The sequence below is a fragment of the Parasteatoda tepidariorum genome, chromosome 6, assembly GCF_982258835.1.
Source record: "Parasteatoda tepidariorum strain Cologne lab strain chromosome 6, Ptep-v5.0, whole genome shotgun sequence".
NCBI lineage: Eukaryota > Metazoa > Arthropoda > Arachnida > Araneae > Theridiidae > Parasteatoda > Parasteatoda tepidariorum.
In genome coordinates this window covers 50,333,144-50,352,650 of record NC_141760.1, presented here as the reverse complement: position 1 = coordinate 50,352,650, position 19,507 = coordinate 50,333,144, and the positions used below count along the sequence as shown (strand labels likewise).

The window sequence follows — 19,507 nt, the reverse complement described above, 5'->3', positions numbered from 1 at the left end:
TTTAAATATGTTTACTTGTTTTATACCATGTTTAATATTTAATAGATCGTAATGAATCTTACGAGTAAGATTATTTACTCAAACAAAAATGAACCTATTTATATTTTTTTATTCTCCTGAAAATAATATTATAATGAAGAGAAAATTTCTTTTAAATTTAGGATTTAAATTTTGTTTGGTTAAAAATCTAATAAAATGCATAAATATATCATGTTCACTTATGTTTGATAGTTTTATGGATCGAAATATTAATTTTCTTTTATTAATGTTACTTGGGCTTTTTTAACATTTAAAATAATTTAAAAAGTACTTTTTATTCAGATAAGTATTTTTTATTCAGATATTCACTGACCACTGCCCGGTATACATTTGCCCGGCACTCCGGACACTGATATTTCTCCTATTCTATATTCAGCAGATATTAAAATATCGAACAAATATAATAGTATCAACGATTAAATTAATATCAACCACCTACTCTATATTTGCCCTATGTTTATCTTTGTAAGAATCAACGCTTTGTCTAAATGATCATGAAACTTAAATTTCTTTCAATTTCTTAGTCATTATTAAAGATACGACAAATAGTTTTTTTTGAAATTTTATATAAAAAGCAGAATTAGAAAGAAGTGGTATCATAAATTATATAAACATACAATTTACCATAAACTATATACATACAGGTATATCATCCAAAGTAACTAACAAGGTAGACGCGCTTCAGTATTGCAGTAAGAACGTGCCATAAGATATTCATGTATTTGTGTGTTTTCATATTTTGTAATCTGGCAATCTTATTATGAAAATATTTCAAATCAATCTTGAAAGATTCTGATACGCGTAAGTTCAGTTTAATTCGCTCCTCACTATATAGATTTCCTTTCATGTACTGCTCTGTAATTTCTTTACATTTTATTTTCTGTTTTTGCTTGATATGTTTTATTTTGTATATATTTTTTACTTTATGTGTTCTATTTTAGCTTCAATTTTTTGTGTGCTCCTCACACTATTGTATTGATATATTTGGCCATATTGATACAATATTGAAAATTACTCCTTTTTGTGGATTAATCGTGTCAGCTGATGAAGAAATTACATCTTTTCTTTATTTTGTTTTCCAGATTTTTACTATTTTTTTATTTATTTTTCAGACAATTAAGAAAATTTTTCTTTAAATACTTTTGAAAAATATTTTTAATAATTTTCTTCTCTTGTAATTGTTTTTTTATTTTTCTCTCCATATTTTCTCATGCCATCAAGAAATTATAAACTGTGCTAAAATATAATTTAGTCTTATTCATAGCGAAATATTAAAATGCACTTTATAAAATTTGTTTGGCTAAGAATAAAGTACTTCTAAAATGTTTATGAAATTTCTTTAAAATTTATAATGAAATCATCATAGTCTTATGCTTCGACACTCACTTCGATCTTTTCGACATTTAACAATAAACAAAAAAGAAAAACGAAAAACTATCCATAATAATTTTTTAACGCCAGTCTGTTGAGGTATTATTAATTACTTTGAAAATATCGTTTATTTATTTTTTAAATATTTGTATTAAAAATAAATAATATATTTTAATTAAAACCGTAGAAACTCAAATTATTGTGAATATTAAAAATCACTGGGAAACTGGTCTTTTAACCAATCTTTTCGTCGTCAGATTTACAAGCCTCTTGAATGGTAAGTAATTGAGAACTACTCTTGTTTTAGTTATAACTGTTATACGTTTCTTCGAGTTTTAAATTAGTTTCGATTCTTTGACATCGGCTGAAAAATGTGACTGCTGTGTTTGATAGAATTTAATACCCATGCTGTGATTTTAATGGAAGAACTTTTCTGATCCTTTGGACTTCGGAGTTGAGTTGTTCCATGAACATTTTTCATCGCACCCTTACTTTAAATGGAATATAAAAGTGTTTCAATTCCAAGTTTCTGTGTAAGTAAATTGAATTTTACCTGACTCAAACTTCTCGGAGTTATTTTCGACTCGTCTTTCCAGGTGTTTATTACGTACTTGAAATTGCAGTTTGTATTTCGCAACTTGCAAACTCCTTCTAAGCCGATACAGAATAATTAACGTAGTACAAATGAAAAGAAGCAAAGGAAGGCTAGATCAAAACTGGAAGTTGTTAATCCGCTTTTCCCGGAGCAAAAGACGAAAGATGTAATAAACAAAATCAATTTTCAGCTGGCAAAATCCTGAAAATTTGTTGCCAATGGTGTTCCATTGAGATTCAACTACATTCTCCGCTTCTGTCTATCTAAAACGGCATTGGTTATGCATCTAACAGGGTGAAGAACGGCCGTCGCGCCATCAAACACGCCAAAGTCGACAGAAAAGCCGATTTTGTGCCGAGAAAAGCTTGGCTGGACTGTCATGGTTTGGGGTGGGCTGGGTAGGGAAAATATCGGCTTTTAGTGTTTTCTTGCTTCGTGAAATAATCCGCTTAACGGCTCTGTTGTCTGGTAAATTTTCTAGGGCGGTAAATAATATTCTTTGGCCGTATAGGTATTATAAATTCATTTTAAATTGCTGGTGTAGAAAATATTTGAATGGCAGAAGATTGTAACGTGTAGTTTCATGAAACACATCAAACTTCCTATGGTGATTTGAATTACTTATGCATCGCTTTATCAATGTATATAACAAACAATTTATTCCAAAAAATGGAAACTTTTTGAACATGCTGACGTATACACAGAATGTTCTCTGTAGACAACCCGTAATATAAATTTTCATAATTATCTTTAAAAATGCAGTAATAAAAGTACGCATATTAATATTTAAGCTTCCCCCCCCCCAACAGAATTTTTTTTAAAAAATCTGTCAAATTTCTCCTGATGAATTTTAGACTAAAAACAATTACAAATTCTATTTCATTACCGAATGAGACAAAAAGTAGGTGAAAGGCACCTCTAACTTTCACTAAGTAGTCCAAGTAGCGAACCTAGCGTCTGCTCGAATCAGATGGAAACGACTTGTTGCTAAGGTTCTGGCCTGTCTTGGGATGTCATGTCTGAAGGAAGAGGACTCAAAGAAGTTATCATAATTTTAATCTCGCCTTTCTCACTTGCTCTTTAGTGCATTTCGATAGAATTTTTCTTTCTTTCTTTAAATATTAGTTTCTGAACCTAATGAGCATACTTTTTTCTGAAAATATTTACGGTGAAACCCGTTAAGTTGAAGATTATTATGTATTGATCATCTGCCTACGTTGATTTTAATGTAGAAAGACCAAACTGCCCAAAACTGATTCCACTGTTATATGCTGAATTCCTGTCGAAGTAAACCATCTAATTATTGTCTTACGAGTAGTCACCTTGCACAGGCTTCGCAATAACAAAGACAGACTTTATGAAACACCTTGTATATGTATCACACAGTTTCTCTAGTGTTTAGTTATGAAAAAAAGTCTTCAACTTTTTTTTGCTTAAAGTTTTACTTATTGAAATCATATTTGTTAAAACGCTTAAAACTACAGTGGCCCACCCATATAAAAATTTCTGTCAATTTAACTTACAAAAAAATTATGTCTAAAGATAAATAATAATCAGATGTATGAATTTGACAATAAAGTCGAAAGGCAATTTTATTTGTTTGATGTTAAAAACCATAAAATAATTGCTGAAAAGTAAGATCAAGTATAGAAAATTATCATAGAATGAGTTAAAAAAAAAAAAAAAAAAAAAAAAAAACAATTATCTTACTGTAACAAAATTTCAATGAAAAACTAGAATTTGAATCCACAAGTTTAATTTGATTATGATTAGGGTAAAAAACTAATTAAAACTGTTTTACGATAACCAGCTTTAAATCTTCAATAATACAGAAAAACTCTGTAAGAAACGGGAATTTTTAGCAGCTAGCGGAAAAATAATAAAAACAAAAAAAATTTATAATTTTCTATAGAACTTACAGTTATTCTTTTACAGTTAAGGTAATTGGCGCAGAGTGAGAAGTATCTAATTTAATATGCATTAGGTTGTGCACCCTTTCTAATGGGGGTTAGAACGTTCTGTAATTAAAACAGCGGTTCTACGTTCGATTTTAGTAACATAAACATTTTTCGCAACAGTAATTTCAGAAACAATGCTACTAAAAGTGCGCATCCAAAATAATTTTTTTATATGACGCTGATGTAATAAACGATAGAAACAATTTTACATCTCGACTAAATAATTATTTATATATTTACTCTAAATAACTTGATTCGAATGCATACTTTTAATTTCGATAATACTTTTAAGCATTAACTTGCTTCTTTTTCTTAAATCTATGTACCTCAATCTTCAGAGACTTTCTCATAATAAAGAGAAACGTTTTCAACTATCAACCGAAAATATAATTTAAAATTCAAAAAATTTCCGTAATTATTCCTTACTATAATGAAAATGAGATAGATTTCAAAACCAAGAAAGAGCGCTCATACAAAAGAAGTAAAACGCTTCTAACTTACCCTCTTTCTGGAAACATAAGAACAAGGCGGCATCTTATGTAAAGGGCACCGGCGTAAATTTAATTAAAATCGAAGGCCTCGTCTTTATAAATCACCTGAATTAGTGATAAGGCACAATAAGGAGATCTCTCGTATTTCAGTCAGGGGTGGGTAAGGGGGCATTCGAGGGGTTTGGCGGGAAAGAGATATACCTGACACCCAGCTGTCTTCTGAAATATTATAGAGACTAATTAGCCATTAAAGGAATAATGAAGAGAAGGTAGCCAGGAACATGATTGGGTCGAATGAAGGGGGGTTTGAGAATAGGATTTCGAAAATTGAGGGGGTGGAAAGCAGGTTGTACCTTCCGGGCATTACACAGCCCATAACAAGGTGCTCCCCTGTCCTAGTTTACGCTCACCTAGGCTCTTGTTATTTCTTGCCCTAAGCGTTGAAGTGGATGATGGGAATTCATTGATGAAGGCGACGTGTTGCGACATTCCGCCTTCACGGGCGGATATCTTTTTGCATTTATGATATGTAAATGAAAGGAAAAGGGAAGTCTGGGACCTGTCTGATAGAAAAGGGGGAAGGTGTTAGAATATATCAATATGGGAATTAATGATTAAATGAGAAAATGAAAGCAGTCTATATTTCATTCAGAATAATGAGTTATACGAATGATTAGATAATCTGAGTGGTACGTACATGTAGTAGGGGATCAAATATTGGGATGTCAGTAATGATCTGTTTCAACTTAAATATGGTTATTAGTTTAATATCGATTGAAATTATATATTTATATTGAAAGCGTACGAATTGTATTCTGCAATGTTATTTGAAATAGTAGATGAAACATTTAATTCACGCATGTATTGAATAATTTTTCCAATTTGAATAATTGTAATCTTGAGATTAATTTCCGTAATAATATATATCTAAATATATATATATATTATTTGTTGTATTTTTGTAAACAATTTTTTTGAGTGCTCCTCACACTATTGTATTAATATATATTTTTTTGGCTATATTGATACAATATCAGAAAGCACTCTTTTTTGCTGATATAATCGTGTGGGCTGATGAAAAGATTATATCTTTTATTTTCCAGATTTTTCAAAAAATTTTATCCTTTTTTCCCCAGTTATTTGTTATTTTTTTATTATTATTTTTCTCTTCCCCCCTTTTTTCATATGTCTGTAATTTTCCTTTGTTTTATCTTCATTTTGAACTTGCGTTAATAATTCCATAAAGCGTAGCCTTGTGTTAATAATTCCATAAAGTTTTTATTATATTTCTGATTCTATTGTGCGATATCGTTCAAAATCAAGCGTATTAGAAACTGAAATCCGCTGAAACATTATTATCTATTCTATTCCTTTTTTTATATGTGTTATAATAAACACTCATCATTGTATGGATCTGTGCTAAGGAAAGTTCTAGACTATGTTCGAGTTATTTTAAACTCAATTCCAAACAACGGAGCCCATAATACAGGGTCACATATTATTTTCTTATTTTTTAAATCATTATTGGGGCTTGAAACAGCGTTTTGTTTACAACTAAGGGTATTGTTTCAGTTCTTAGATAACCTTGTTCCAGTTTGGACACACGGGTACACAGTTTCGTGGAAATGAAAAACGTTTGTGGTCTAAAATTTTAGTACTTAAAACTCACTTTGTTGTATTATCTGGGCTTATAAAAATTTGCAAAAACTTAGAATAAGGCAGTTATTTTGATAACTTTCTTCTAGGTGGAATAATGTCGCCAAATTGGCGATTTTTAAAAAAAGTTTATATACTTCTAAAATATTTATTTATTCTTTCTAAAGCCCAGATAATTCTTCACGGTACAATGATATATATAGTTTAAAATCGTAACTTTGCTTCAAGTGTAAGGTGCTTAAACTTAGGCTTTTTTATTTTCCTTAGAGACAGAGCTTCAAAAAACCATGTTAGCTCCCTACTTGGGAAACACCAAAATTCAGCTCCATCAAATTTACATCATCAAAACTAAGAAATTTTAAAACACCAATTAACAAAAGCATTGGTTATTGGAAATTCTTTTAATTCGAAGTCTTTTTTTTAAATGTTTTATCTGAAATTTTGTTTTACAATCTTTGAATTCTTGAAACAATTTTTGCCTCAGCACTTTAATCTACCTGTTGCCTATTACTAGAGATGTAACTGCTCTTAAATCAACGTGTTCAAATTTGAGCTTACAGTCATATAACCCCCCCAAATGTGATCGATTTGAATCGAGATTGCCTGCATCGGAAATTATCGTTATATTCTCCACTTAAAATTATTCATCGTCTAAGCTGGGAAATGAATCATGCAATAGCAAGCTAAGAAATACTAGCATAGTAATATAGCATAGAAACGTTTTCGTTAATTACGTGTATATAATAATAGTAAAAAAATAGGTTTTTTAAAAAAAAAATTACGAGGTATAAAATATAAAATTTACAATGACATAAATAAAAAAAGATTTTATGTTAAAAGTTTTTAAAAAAGGTTATGCAGCTTTAAAATAGAAACAACAATTAGAAATAAATTACTAAGCAATTATTTCTCACATCGCTGTCTACCATTTTATTATTTTCTTAATAATCTTAAGAAGCTATCAGTCTTGTAACAAAATGATAAAAATTTTAATAAATAACCAAAATTTACTCCGACTCCTTATTTTTTACTCTATATCAAATGAATGGAAATTAAAAATTTTATGACACTCAAAACCCTTTTAAGATGTTGTGTTCTAAACTATGTTACATACATAAACACTATTATCAAAAACATATTATAATTAGTTACAATTTATTTACAACTAATGTTTTCATTGTATAAATAAAAGAGAATTAATTAAAGTCATAAATTTAAACTCAGCCACGCTGGATGAGCTTTGATCATAGACATCTTATTCATAAAGTAATTTCATTTAATTAATTAGTGAGTTGCCTAGTTCTTCCAAGAAAAGGTTTTATATTCTGATAAATTCCTGACTTTCGTATTTCTTTTTCAATTATACAATAAATGAATATTTTTTCTCTATTATTTATATACTGTCTTAACATTAGTAGAAAAAAAAATCAAAAGCAAAGTGTTTTGTAAGCTGAAAAGTGAAAATTAATAAAGTAAAATAAAACATTGTTTCGAATTATTTTTTTTTCTCTCTCTCTTCAATAAATGAATATAAAAATAGCAGAAAAATAAAAAAAAAGTTCTGTGAAATTCAATTTTTTTCATTGAAACGAGCTTTAGTTTTTTTTTATCTTGTTAATTAATGCATTAAACTAACACTTCGCTTTGGCAAAAAGGTGATAACATCAAGTTCGCTGAAAAACGCAAGAAATAATTACTATCGTCTTAAAATTAAAAGCTGGATGGATTAATTCAGCTTTTGATGTTTAAGGTAAAAGCGGTTTAAGTAATTTGACCATGAAAAGATACTAACAGACACTATTTAATATTCCTATAAGCTCAACATTTATGGGCTACATATAGAAACATTTATGTTATGAACTGATGTAATTTTAATAATAATTTTTTTTGTTATTAATTGAAAAAAATACTTTCGTGTAAAAGGGTGGATATTTCCTTGAATGAGGGCTCAAAAATCTTTTCCTGGGATATTTTAAAACGTTTTTGGATCTAACTCTCTTATGACATGACGCACGACATATATTTGAAATTTTACTACTCCTATGAAATCAAAAACATTTCTGCAATGAATAGAAATACCATATTTATGAAATAAGCTAATATTATTGGAGTAATAAACACCTTATAAATAGTAAAAATTATTTGTTACTACTTGAAAAAATAGTTACTTGTTTATTGATAGGCAGATATTTTTGTGTTCGAGGATTTAAAACCTTTTTTGGGAAGTTTTGAAACGTTTTTCTAAATTTCATATAGAGTGACAGTTATTAAGGAAGCTAAAAAAAGACACTGTTAAAAATTTCGAATTAAATTACGCTAAAAAGTATCGGTACACAGGCTGTCGGTATTTTTCTTACCGTAAAATTCATTTTCACCAGAACATGCCGGGGAATTCTAATATACTGTAATTTTAAAGCACTTAACCAGTGCAATCAAATAAATGCTACTGCAAAAATTACAATATATTATTTTACAGTAAACATGGACTTTTTAAGTGATACTCAAAAAATGCCTGTACTTTATCATAAGTACTATTAGTATTCGCTGTTTTGGAGACATTGATGCTCCTAATTGCTGACTACAAAAAAGTGATTATTAGAAAAGTTAGATATACTAGGCTCGAGATTTTTCTTCGGAAGAAAATAGAAGGACTAACTATTTCTCTTAGTTTGACGAAATTCGTTTTCTCGAAGAAGTGACAATGGTCATTTCGTCAAACCGTGGTGACTCATGGGATAGAGCGTCAGCCTTCCAATGAGGTAGTGAACTTTGTTCGAAACCTAGCGATGATTGGTTGATTCGAATTCCACCCCCACCTTACACTGGCCACAGTGCTGAAGTAAAATATCCTCAGTGATAGACGGGTCATGGGTTAGAGTCCCCTTGCCGTCAATGAAACTATGTGAGGTTTTCGTAGTTTTCCTCTCCATCAATGGGGGTTAGTTTCATCAAAAAGTCCTTCATAAGGAATATATTCTCTTAATACATGATAAAGGAGTTCCTTTGTCATTTGGATTGGGTTCAAAGTTACAAGGCTAAGGAATTGAACATTGGTAGTCGTAAACCTAAAATTGGGTCTGCTGTTCAACGACTGTTATAAAATAGGATTGTCATTTCGTACATTAAAAATTTTTTTGCTGGGAGCATATATCAGGGAACGGTTTCTTCAAAAATGAAGAAAGTTCAATGAAGGGAAAACAGTTCTGATATACATATTATGTTTAGAAACTGTATGCAGAAAAACTACAATGAATAGAAATAGCTAAATGGAAACAAAAAGTTTAAATAAGTTTTTTATGCCTGTTTTACACTCAAATATTAATTCATTCTGGCCCTTGCGAAGGAAATTTAATTAACTGTTTAATAATAGTAAAAACACATCGAATATTTTTTTTTTGTTGTAAAAATTTTAATTTTAATTAAAGAGCAATAATATTTTTTTACGTGACAGTCATAAAAAAACGAGAAAAGAGTTTTTTGCCGACACAATATATAAATAAAAAAAAAATCCCAATTCCAAAAATCTTTAAATTTACTTGACACTAATAATATAGTGACAAAAAATTAAGTACTAGTTCGAAAATTGATTTGTTACTTGGAAACTTACTTAGTGTTCAAGCGTTTATACTCATGGGAATTTTTTTGTAAGTTTTAAGATGTTAATATTAAAACTGAAAAATATGCAATTAAAATCATGAAAAATTTGGTATGAAATCTAAAATAATGTTAAAAAAATTGAAAATGAACTGACATTTAAGATTTCAAAAAATGCTACACGAATTGTAATTGGTTTTGACAAACTTCCTGACATTTCACATTTTGATTGAAAGTTTTATGTGAGACCACTAATTAATTTCTAGTTATCTCTACAGCAATGTTGATACCTAATATTTTTTAGAACAAAACATTCGTTTTTCACTTCATATTGTTAATAAACTAATTTTCACATTAAAGAGAAACGTTTTAAAATTTACAATATCTAAAAATTTTATTTTGAAAAGCAGATTTTGCGATAAACAGCTATCATGTAAACAAAAAAAAATTCAAAAATAATGGTTTAATCTTTCTTATACCTTTGGTTTTATAAATCCAAATTAAGGTTTTAATTCACCAAAAATGTCATTACAGCACGTTAATTTTACTAGAACTTTTTTCCCCGTTAGGTATTTGCTTATAGTACCAATATATATCCTTGCAAATTTTTATTTATACTTTTACGTCCTTTTAATTTGTTCTAAAAATTCTCTTAAGATTCTGTCTAAAAGATAATTTTTTTTTATCTGTAGTTGCATTGGATTTTTGTTTGTTATAAAGTCATATAAATAATAATGTTGTTAGGCTTGATTAAAATTCATATATCTAACTTTGCTAAACTTAAGTAAGTTAGAATAGGTTAGTTAACCTTAGGCTTAATTACTTTTCGAATTAATATTTGGTATTTTAAATTAAAATGATTTTTTTAAATTTAAGAGAATAAAGATTTTTAGCATTAGGATAGCAACACAGACGTATTATTAAATTACATTGCGTCAAGACTACCTTAATTTTAAATGCAATTTCGAGAGCGCCATAAAATGAAATTAAATCAGACATACACCATTCTTTCTAAAAGCGAAATTTCAAAAAATGAATGATTTTTTATGAGGCATCGCCGCAGACGGTGCAAACAAAGAAAATGACCAAAAAAAAAAAGAAAAAAAAAAAAAATTAAAAAAAAAAAAATAAGAAAAACATTCTTTAAGATTTTAATTTTCTCTTTTTTTACTACCATTTTTCATTTCTTCTTTTTATCTCAAACAAAATAAGCTCAGAATGACAATTGTATCGCCCTTTTTATGAACAAATACTGACTCGAAATGCGAAATAACAAATGACCTATGAGCTCAGCGTATATATCATCAAACTTTTACTTGATAATTTCATTGCTTTTTATTTATTTATTTTTTTAACATTCGTTATTCTTATTCAAAGAACATTGGCACTGAACAGAAAAAGTGTTTTTCTTTTAAGAAATAGGGTAGTTTGTTTGGATAATTTAATATGCCACCTATTATATGATTTTTTTTCTTTTTTTCCCCGATCCTCTTTCTTCGTGTTACGTGTCTTATGATTCGAAGATTTAAATTGCCTGATATAATCATGAAAGAGTAACATTAGTTTTATTTTTTAAAAAAAAAAGTACAACGCATATTTCTTTTGAATCTCAAAGTAGTGTCTAATTAATCCTTGAGGAGAAATAAGTAATTTTTTGCGTCAATAAATCATGCGCATTCGTTTGAAATCGCACACAGGCGTTTTGTTACTGACAAAAAAAAAAAAAAAAAAAATGACTGTAACTTGAGATTTGAAAGAAATTGATCAAAAAACATTGTAAATTATGCTTTTTAGAATAAAGCATGGCTTTGAAAAAGAAAGATTTTGTGCTTTATCAGAAATGCAAAAGGCATTTTTAACTCAAAGAGTTAAAAAAATAAATAAATTATATTGTTTTTTATCACCGTTTATTTTTTAGGATGCACATGTTTGCAATTAATATCAGTGCAAAAATAGTTTGATTGAAAATAGTTTTTTATTGATAAAATATAGTTTATGTACTTACTAATAACTATAAATAATATGTCTATGATTAATTTTATTTCTTTCACAAATAACTTAATTTTCAAACATAGAGCAGTTAATGCTTTTATGTTTATTCTTAAATTTGAGTAAATATTTCAAGGAATTCTTACGTCATATGTATGATAATTTTAAAAAAAATATCGGCATGCTTGAAAGTAACTAAGAAAGTTTGATAGTTTTGTGATTTTTTGATATTATTTACATAATATTTAAGCTTAATATTTCAGAAAAAAAAATTATTTTTGAAGTGCATATTTTGTTTTTGTATGAGGACAATATTAAAAATAAAATATCGCATTGAAAAAATATCACGACAAAATATTTTTTCATTTGTATAAAATCTATGTGTTATTATTTTGTTGTTTCGACATTGTTAGATTGAATTATTTATGCACATTAATTACGTACTGTGCTCCTGATAATTTGTAAAATTTAAAAAAAAGTGTAACAAAGAAGTACTTTGAAAATCTAAAATATTTCACATAATTATTAAGAGTATTTTTGAAAACGTATTTTACACTCCACTAATTTTACATATTTTTACATATTTTATTTCATAGATTTCCAAATAGTAGTAAAAGAACAATGGGGAAATAAAGAAATATTTTAATGAAATATAATTTTTTTTCGATTATAACTATTTAACTATGTTTTGGTTTATCATATTTAATATGTTTTAATTCAAGCGCTCGTAACATAAGTTCAAAGGAAGTTACGAGAAATCTATTACAGTTAACATACTGAATATTAAGTGAAATAACTAACAAATATTTCACTTTAAAGACCAATATTAAGCAAGACTTCAATTTATTATTCCATTGGTACATTTAATGGCTGGCATAGAACATTTATTAAAGAGAAGCGTAAAAGAAAAGGATTGCATCTCGTAGTAGTGCCATAGGCACCACAAATTGAGCCACAAAATAGCGACCATGAACCCATGTGATTAGCAACACCCAATCAAAATTGAAAGTGACACCAAAGCAATGAGGAAAATAGTGATATGAACTATTTATTCCATAATTTATTGCTTCATTAACAAGTACCTTATTTTTTGAAAATATGTAACTATTTAACTATGCTTTGGTTCCTCAGATATTTTAATTCAAGCCCTAGTACCATAAGCTCCAAGGATATTATTAGCAATTTATTACAGAGCAATATTAAGTGAAATTAATAACAAATATTTCACTTTCAAGACTAACATTAAAAGCAAGTTTGCAAATGGCAAAAATTGCAAATGGTATGTAATATATATGTAGTTAAAATTCAAAAGTATGTCGTTAAAAATTTCATGAGCAAAAAAAATTCATGCAAACTTACTTCTTGATCTATGTTGGTATGGATCGTCGTATGATCGACGTCTTTCTTCGAATGTTTCATAAGCGTTTTGTTCTTCTGCTCGAGTTCTTTGATCTATCGATGATGTCCCTGAATAGGATCTATCATCTGGATCCCTAGGGCCAGCTCGTAATCGAGTGTTGTGGGATTGTGGACGGAACTGGTCCATATTTTATTTACTCCTTTTTAAATTTGACAGTCTGAAAAAACAAAAACAAAATTTGTTAACACTTTAACTTAAACTTGTAATTCAGAGTTATGTTTGCAAATTTGTAATTCCAAAATTAAAATATAATCAATGTTAATACGTAAATAGCGTTTTGTGCAACAATATTTATTTATGTAACACTTCTATGTAAACTTGTAATTAGGAGTCGCACTTGTAAATTTGTAATTAGAAATTACAAACTTAAAAATAAAACCAATGTTTATGCTTAAATAGTGTTTTATACAACAAAATTTATTTACATAATACTTCCACGTAAACTTGTAATTAGGAGTTACACTTGTAAATTTGCAATTAGATATTACAAACTTAAAAATAAAACCAATGTTTATGCGTAAATAGTGTTTTGTACAGCAATATTTAGTTATATATCACTTCCATGTGCACTTGTAATTAGGAGTTACACTTTTAAATTTGTAATTAGAAGTTACAAACTTAAAAATAAAACCAATGTTTATGCATAAATAGTGTTTTGTACAACAATATTTATTTATATAATACTTCCATGTACACTTGTAATTGGGAGTTACACTTGTAAATTTGTAATTAGAAATTTCAAACTTAATAATAAAACAAATGTTGATACGCAAATAGTGTTTTGAACAAAAAATATTTATTTGTAAGATGACGTGTGAGATACAAGATGATAATTGATAGACTTATAGATGTCAGAAAAACAAAGAAAATTATTATTCCGTTTTTCCTAAAGCAGTAATTGTACAGGGGAAGTATTTTAATGATTCCTTCAATGCTATTGAGAGTTTCAAATTTTTTCTTTTAAAATAAACAAATAAATTTATTTGTTTGCCTTTAAATACTATAAGAAATCATACAATTGTAGACTTGAATGCTTACAAGCTATTGTTTACTCATGACATCTAAAAACACTGTATTTTTCAAAATAAACTTGTTTTACTCTTTAATATGTTATGTTTTTCCTTCTTAAAATAAAAAAAAAAGCTCAGAAGATTTTTTTTTTGCATGAAGGAGAAAGAAAACTCTTAAAACGATATGTAAACATTAAGAAACGTACGATATTTCTTTTAAGCATTATTTACTCTTAAAAACGGAAAGAAACTAGATTCATATTGAAGCAAATAAGAGAACGGGTGAAAAAAAGTTTTACCAAAACAAAGCGCAAAAATAAAAGCCGAAGCAAAATGACTTATTTGAAGCAGTTGTTTTTAAAACGCATCTTCCTCTAAAATGACAAAAAAAAGTTTTCACAGCAAAGTGTCATTCCCTTAAAAGCATCAAGCTCTTAACTGATTATATAACATAGTCACATAACTCACAAAACGCAATTCAACCCTCTATTGCTCTAAGCAGAATAACTGAATATTCCAAAAGTAGGCAGCAAAACAATTTATCAAAGAAATAGCTTTTCTTTCAGTTATTTACTCCAAGGAGATTTAATATTATCCTCAATTTATACCAATCCCTAACATGAGGATAAAAATTCCCTTTCGGCTGGAGACATGTTATACCAAAGGAGACCCCGACCGGGCACATTATTTACCCTGTCCCTTGGGTCGGGTTGAACATCGACAACGACAATTGTATACAGGGCACGCAATGGTAATGCCCCATACATATTAAAACAGGCTGATTCTTTCTGTAGATGGCAGTGCAGTAGCTTCCTAACCAGAAGTTGCGATTCTTAACATTTAATCTCCATTTCCTGATAAAGACGAGAGCAAGAAATAAGAAAAATGTGGCCAGTGGTCAATGTGGTACCATAGCTCATTCAAACAAAGTCCTTATCATGTTCATCAGGGTAAGGGCTCCCTGGAAGGTGATTACCTTATCGCTTAGCGCCCCTGCTTGGAACCGCCCTTGTTTATCCAATCCCTTGTAATCTAAATAGCCCTTTTGTGATCCCAAGTAAAGAATTGAAAGGCGTTTCGGCCACACAGAAATGTCCCTATTTTCACTTTCAGAACAGGGGAAAGACGTTATCTTGAATAAAATTGCATATGAATATAATTACTTTGATAAAGATCAAATAGATCTTTGATGTCTAGCTAGTTCAACTTAATTTTCAGAATGAAGTCAAAGAGCTGAATATTTAATGCTTTAAGTATATTGAGTCATTAGCTCTAAAATATTACCATAGAAGTTAAAAGAAGGGAATATATATCCATGAATTTTAAATATAGTGTATATTCTTATCAAGATTGCTGATTTCGTGCGTATAATCTAATATTAACTCAGAAGAAATTAAGAATAATAACCATACAATACTGTTTGAAATTTTCTAAGGGTAATAAACTATCTTTCGGCCTGAAAAGGCACTTTACTTTCCCTACTTAAACCTTCAGAGAATGGATCAGATTTAGATGAACTTAAGCTTTACATTTCATTTATTTGATTGTAATGTGTTCCATTGAACCTAGTAATCAAATTTTAAGGATGTAAATAATATAACAGCAGTTTCAAAGTTCAAGATTTAAAACATATTCATAACTTTTAAAAATTGATTCAAGCTCGATTCAAAAGAAAGAAAGAAATTAATAAAATCAAACAAGAAGTATTCAAAAATAATGATTAGTGATTTAATATACATAGAATATGAAGTATGTGTATTTTTTCTATGCTAATATGGAGTTCACGCAGGAAAAAAACAGCAAAAACGTAAAAACTTTTTTTCTGTTTAAGCGTTAAACCTTTAAAATCAGTTGATTAATTATAATCGAAATAAGTTGATTAATTAAAACACACGTACAAATAAACAACTTATGATATGAAAATGATTTTTTAAATTATTAATTTATAATTTCGATATAATAGTAAAGTACAGATTACATATTATACAATAGCTTGAAAATGCTTCCCAGTTTGTCTGTTTTCTAATTTGTAATTTAGTAACGTCTTTAACCTTTAATTTTAATTGTTAATTTACAGCTTAAATTTATTTTTTCCTTTTATTTAAAGTATCATTTAAGTCTTAGTTGATAATGCTGCAAAAATTCCCAACCAATAGCTTAATGAAGAAAAGACAACAAAAAAATATATGTTTAAAAAACATATGTACAGTCAAAAGTTTAGACTCATAAAATATTTGGGAAATGTGTCATTAAAGGATCTGATTATGATTGTAATATAAACTTGTAAATAAATTATCGAAATAATATTTTTGCTACGATTCCTAGAAGCTGAAGCAATACAGACTATATTGTCTCATTAATTTTTAATTCAATAAACAATATCTATTATTGATTATTTTTATATTTACCAAAAAAATTTAAACATTCTATAAAAACAACAACAGCAACAACAAAATGAATTAAAACATAAAAACAAAATTTTATTTTGATTTTACATAGTCTGGTATTAAACTAAAAAAAAAAAAAAAAAAAAAAACACATTTGCTTAATTATTTATAAATAAAATAGTCTGTCCAAAATATACCGTAAATAAATTTTTATTCAGAGGAGTTTAATGTTACAGAATAATTCATTTATTAAAGCTACGTATCACAACTGACAAATAATAATCTAAAATGAAATATTGTTTTCCGAAATATTCGTCGTAACAGAGTAGATGAAAATGTCAACGTCACTTATTGAAATATTTACATCTGTCACTTTTCCCTACGCTTAATAATCTAATTTCTCACCCGCCTGTTATATTTAGACGCAATTCTAATCGCATTATTGATCTGAATTCACCACCAGCCAGCAGACAACAAAACTCAATTTAAAGGCAGTTCAACGCAAATCGTAAAGCTCACATTAACCATTCACGCGTTCGGAAATTTGGAAGAGAATTTCAGGAAGGGAGGATTAAAACGACTTACAAGTCACCGTTAAGAATTATGAGACTGTTCTGTTAAGACTCTGCAATTTCCCAGCGACCAAAACAAACTGCGCGGACGCCTAACAAATCCTTTTGGGCGAAATGTAACAGATGAAGGCTCGGATGTTCTTAAGTGTTGAGCAAACCGCAATGGAACTGGAGCCAAATAAACACAAATGCTTCTGTTTTGGCGCTAGTACTGCAGCTTTATGTATGCAAACCTCGAAGTGAATTCCTAATGGTTTGGCTCACGAAGAATTAAGAGACGCACCAACTTTTGTTGTCCCGAGTCAAGACGGTAAAAATATTCGTGCCTCTTAATCAGTTGGAAATATAGCTGAGAGTTGTCGGAAAGGCGAACTTAAAGGACATTTGCAAAACGGGGTAGGGGCATTTATTTAGTGAAGTAATGAGCGAAAAGCAGAATCTAATGCATTATGCATTCTGAATGCCTTAGTGTGATTTTCCAGAATATCCCGCACACTGAGAGTACAAACAAACTAGTAGACTTCCTCTGGGATGTTATTTCAATGCAAATTGTTATAGAGAATATTGTATTTACATTTATAATGTATATCAATGGCTTAAAAATATGCAATTTAAGAAATAGTTTTGCATGTTAATGCTTCCTTCCCACCCGACTTTTGAAACAACATTTGCAAGCAATATTTACGTTTAATTATTTAAGCGGTAAGTCATCACTAGTTAAAAGAGTCCGCAAGTCAATAAGAATGTAATGAGTCGTTCATAATTTATTAGAGTTGGGCACGCTTTAGCGTATTTTAGTACCTAATTATGTATTTATAATGAGGGGAATTATAACATCTTTACATTTTTATTTTCTTATATTTTGAACTGAAATTGTTTCATCGCGATTTTCTAACAATGGTTTTCCATATTCTGAAAAAAACTGCATTGTCGGACGAAAGGCTTTTAGGAGATGTATTTTATTGCTTACACACGGAATTTTATGTCAATATAAGATTGTGGTGAGATGTGTAGATAACTGGGTATTTAAGAAAATATATCTGTTAAAAATTAAGCAGGTTTTAAAGCAAGTTTAAATGTCGGAATTTTATTGCTATGAAATTTTATCTCAATATTTTGGTTTCCAATTTCTTTGTCAGTGTTATGACTTCTTGAAGATCGGATTTTATAGAAGAATGAGATCATTATTTTTCTTTGAATTGAAGAATAGTTAAGTGGATACTATGGAATAATAATAATGGTAATAATAATAATAATAGTAATAATAATAATAATAATAATAATAAACTGGACAAAAGGGCTTATATCATACCAAATCAGATAGAAAGTTTGCATGATTGTCATAGATTTCATATTACACTATTAATATTATATTCTATCCATGTTAATATGTCAAATTTGGTTCAGCAATTTTTAAAACTTTAAGTTTAAGATGGCACCATTAAAAATGTTTTGTTACATTAAATTTTGTTCTATTTACTAGCAATTTTTGTGTTCATTATGCTCGTAGAGAAGAAAAAATTGAAATATTCTGTTGATATTGTAAATATTTATGTACAACACACTAAGAGTAATAAGTATAATCAAAACTACCAAATTATGGTTTCATTTACAGTGTTTCCGGGTGTATGGGAACATCCGAAAAGCTCGGTCATTTTTCCTGAAGTGCTTTGGTAATGATTTTAATAAAATTAATATTAAAATATGGTTCTATCATATGTGATAAAATTTGGAAAAAGTAAAATTTGGTATTTCCGTTATACCTTAAAGCATGGCATAAGAACCATTTTTCCACTTAAATTTGCTTTTCAGTTTTGTATTTTTTACAAAATGTGTGGTAAAAAGAATTATATTTTTGAAAATGAGAACTTCCGGTAAACTGTTTCCACTTAAATGGAAAAATTATGAATTTAATGGTTTAAATACCATATTATTTGGTTCCATAATTCAGAATTATGTTTTTCCCCAAAATGTCTTTACTATATAATATGATAATTTTACTACATTTGTTTTCCTTGAGCAGTTCAATGTGATAATCAAGTAACCTTTTTTTTCGTTCCAGTTGCTCTAACATTTTTGCAATTTTCACTTTAATTATTAAAAGAACTTAAGAAAATCTGAATGCAATTTTTTCATTAACAAAATCTAGCTTTAAAATTTAATCCAGCAGATAAATAGCTAAATTTACGTTATAATTCTGCTCATGTAATTTAAAATGTTGAAGTTGTATAAAATAAAGTTACTTTAGAAGATATTATTCTTTGAAAAGTGTAAATAGACCTACAAATTAATTGGATCGCTCAGAACTTCACAAATCTTCTTAAAAGAAAAGAAGATCTGAACTTATTTATGTATTTCTTTAATTTAAATGTGCCGCATAGATGTCTTTAATTCTTGATGCTTTCAAAAGATTCACTAAATCATG

At 28.5% G+C, this 19,507-nt stretch overlaps 1 protein-coding gene across 3 annotated transcripts in view; it reads right to left on the bottom strand.

Annotated features, from left to right (window-relative positions):
- Positions 1 to 19,507, bottom strand: part of LOC107447687 (teneurin-m) — a 402,481-nt gene that overhangs the window by 153,201 nt on the left and 229,773 nt on the right. For all 3 annotated transcript variants that reach the window (XM_087165830.1, XM_043040120.3, XM_087165832.1), the window contains exon 4: positions 13,053 to 13,270. In XM_087165830.1, the coding sequence (XP_087021956.1) occupies positions 13,053 to 13,239 (187 nt within the window). In that variant the 5' untranslated portion in view covers positions 13,240 to 13,270. The remainder of the gene's footprint in view (positions 1 to 13,052; positions 13,271 to 19,507) is intronic.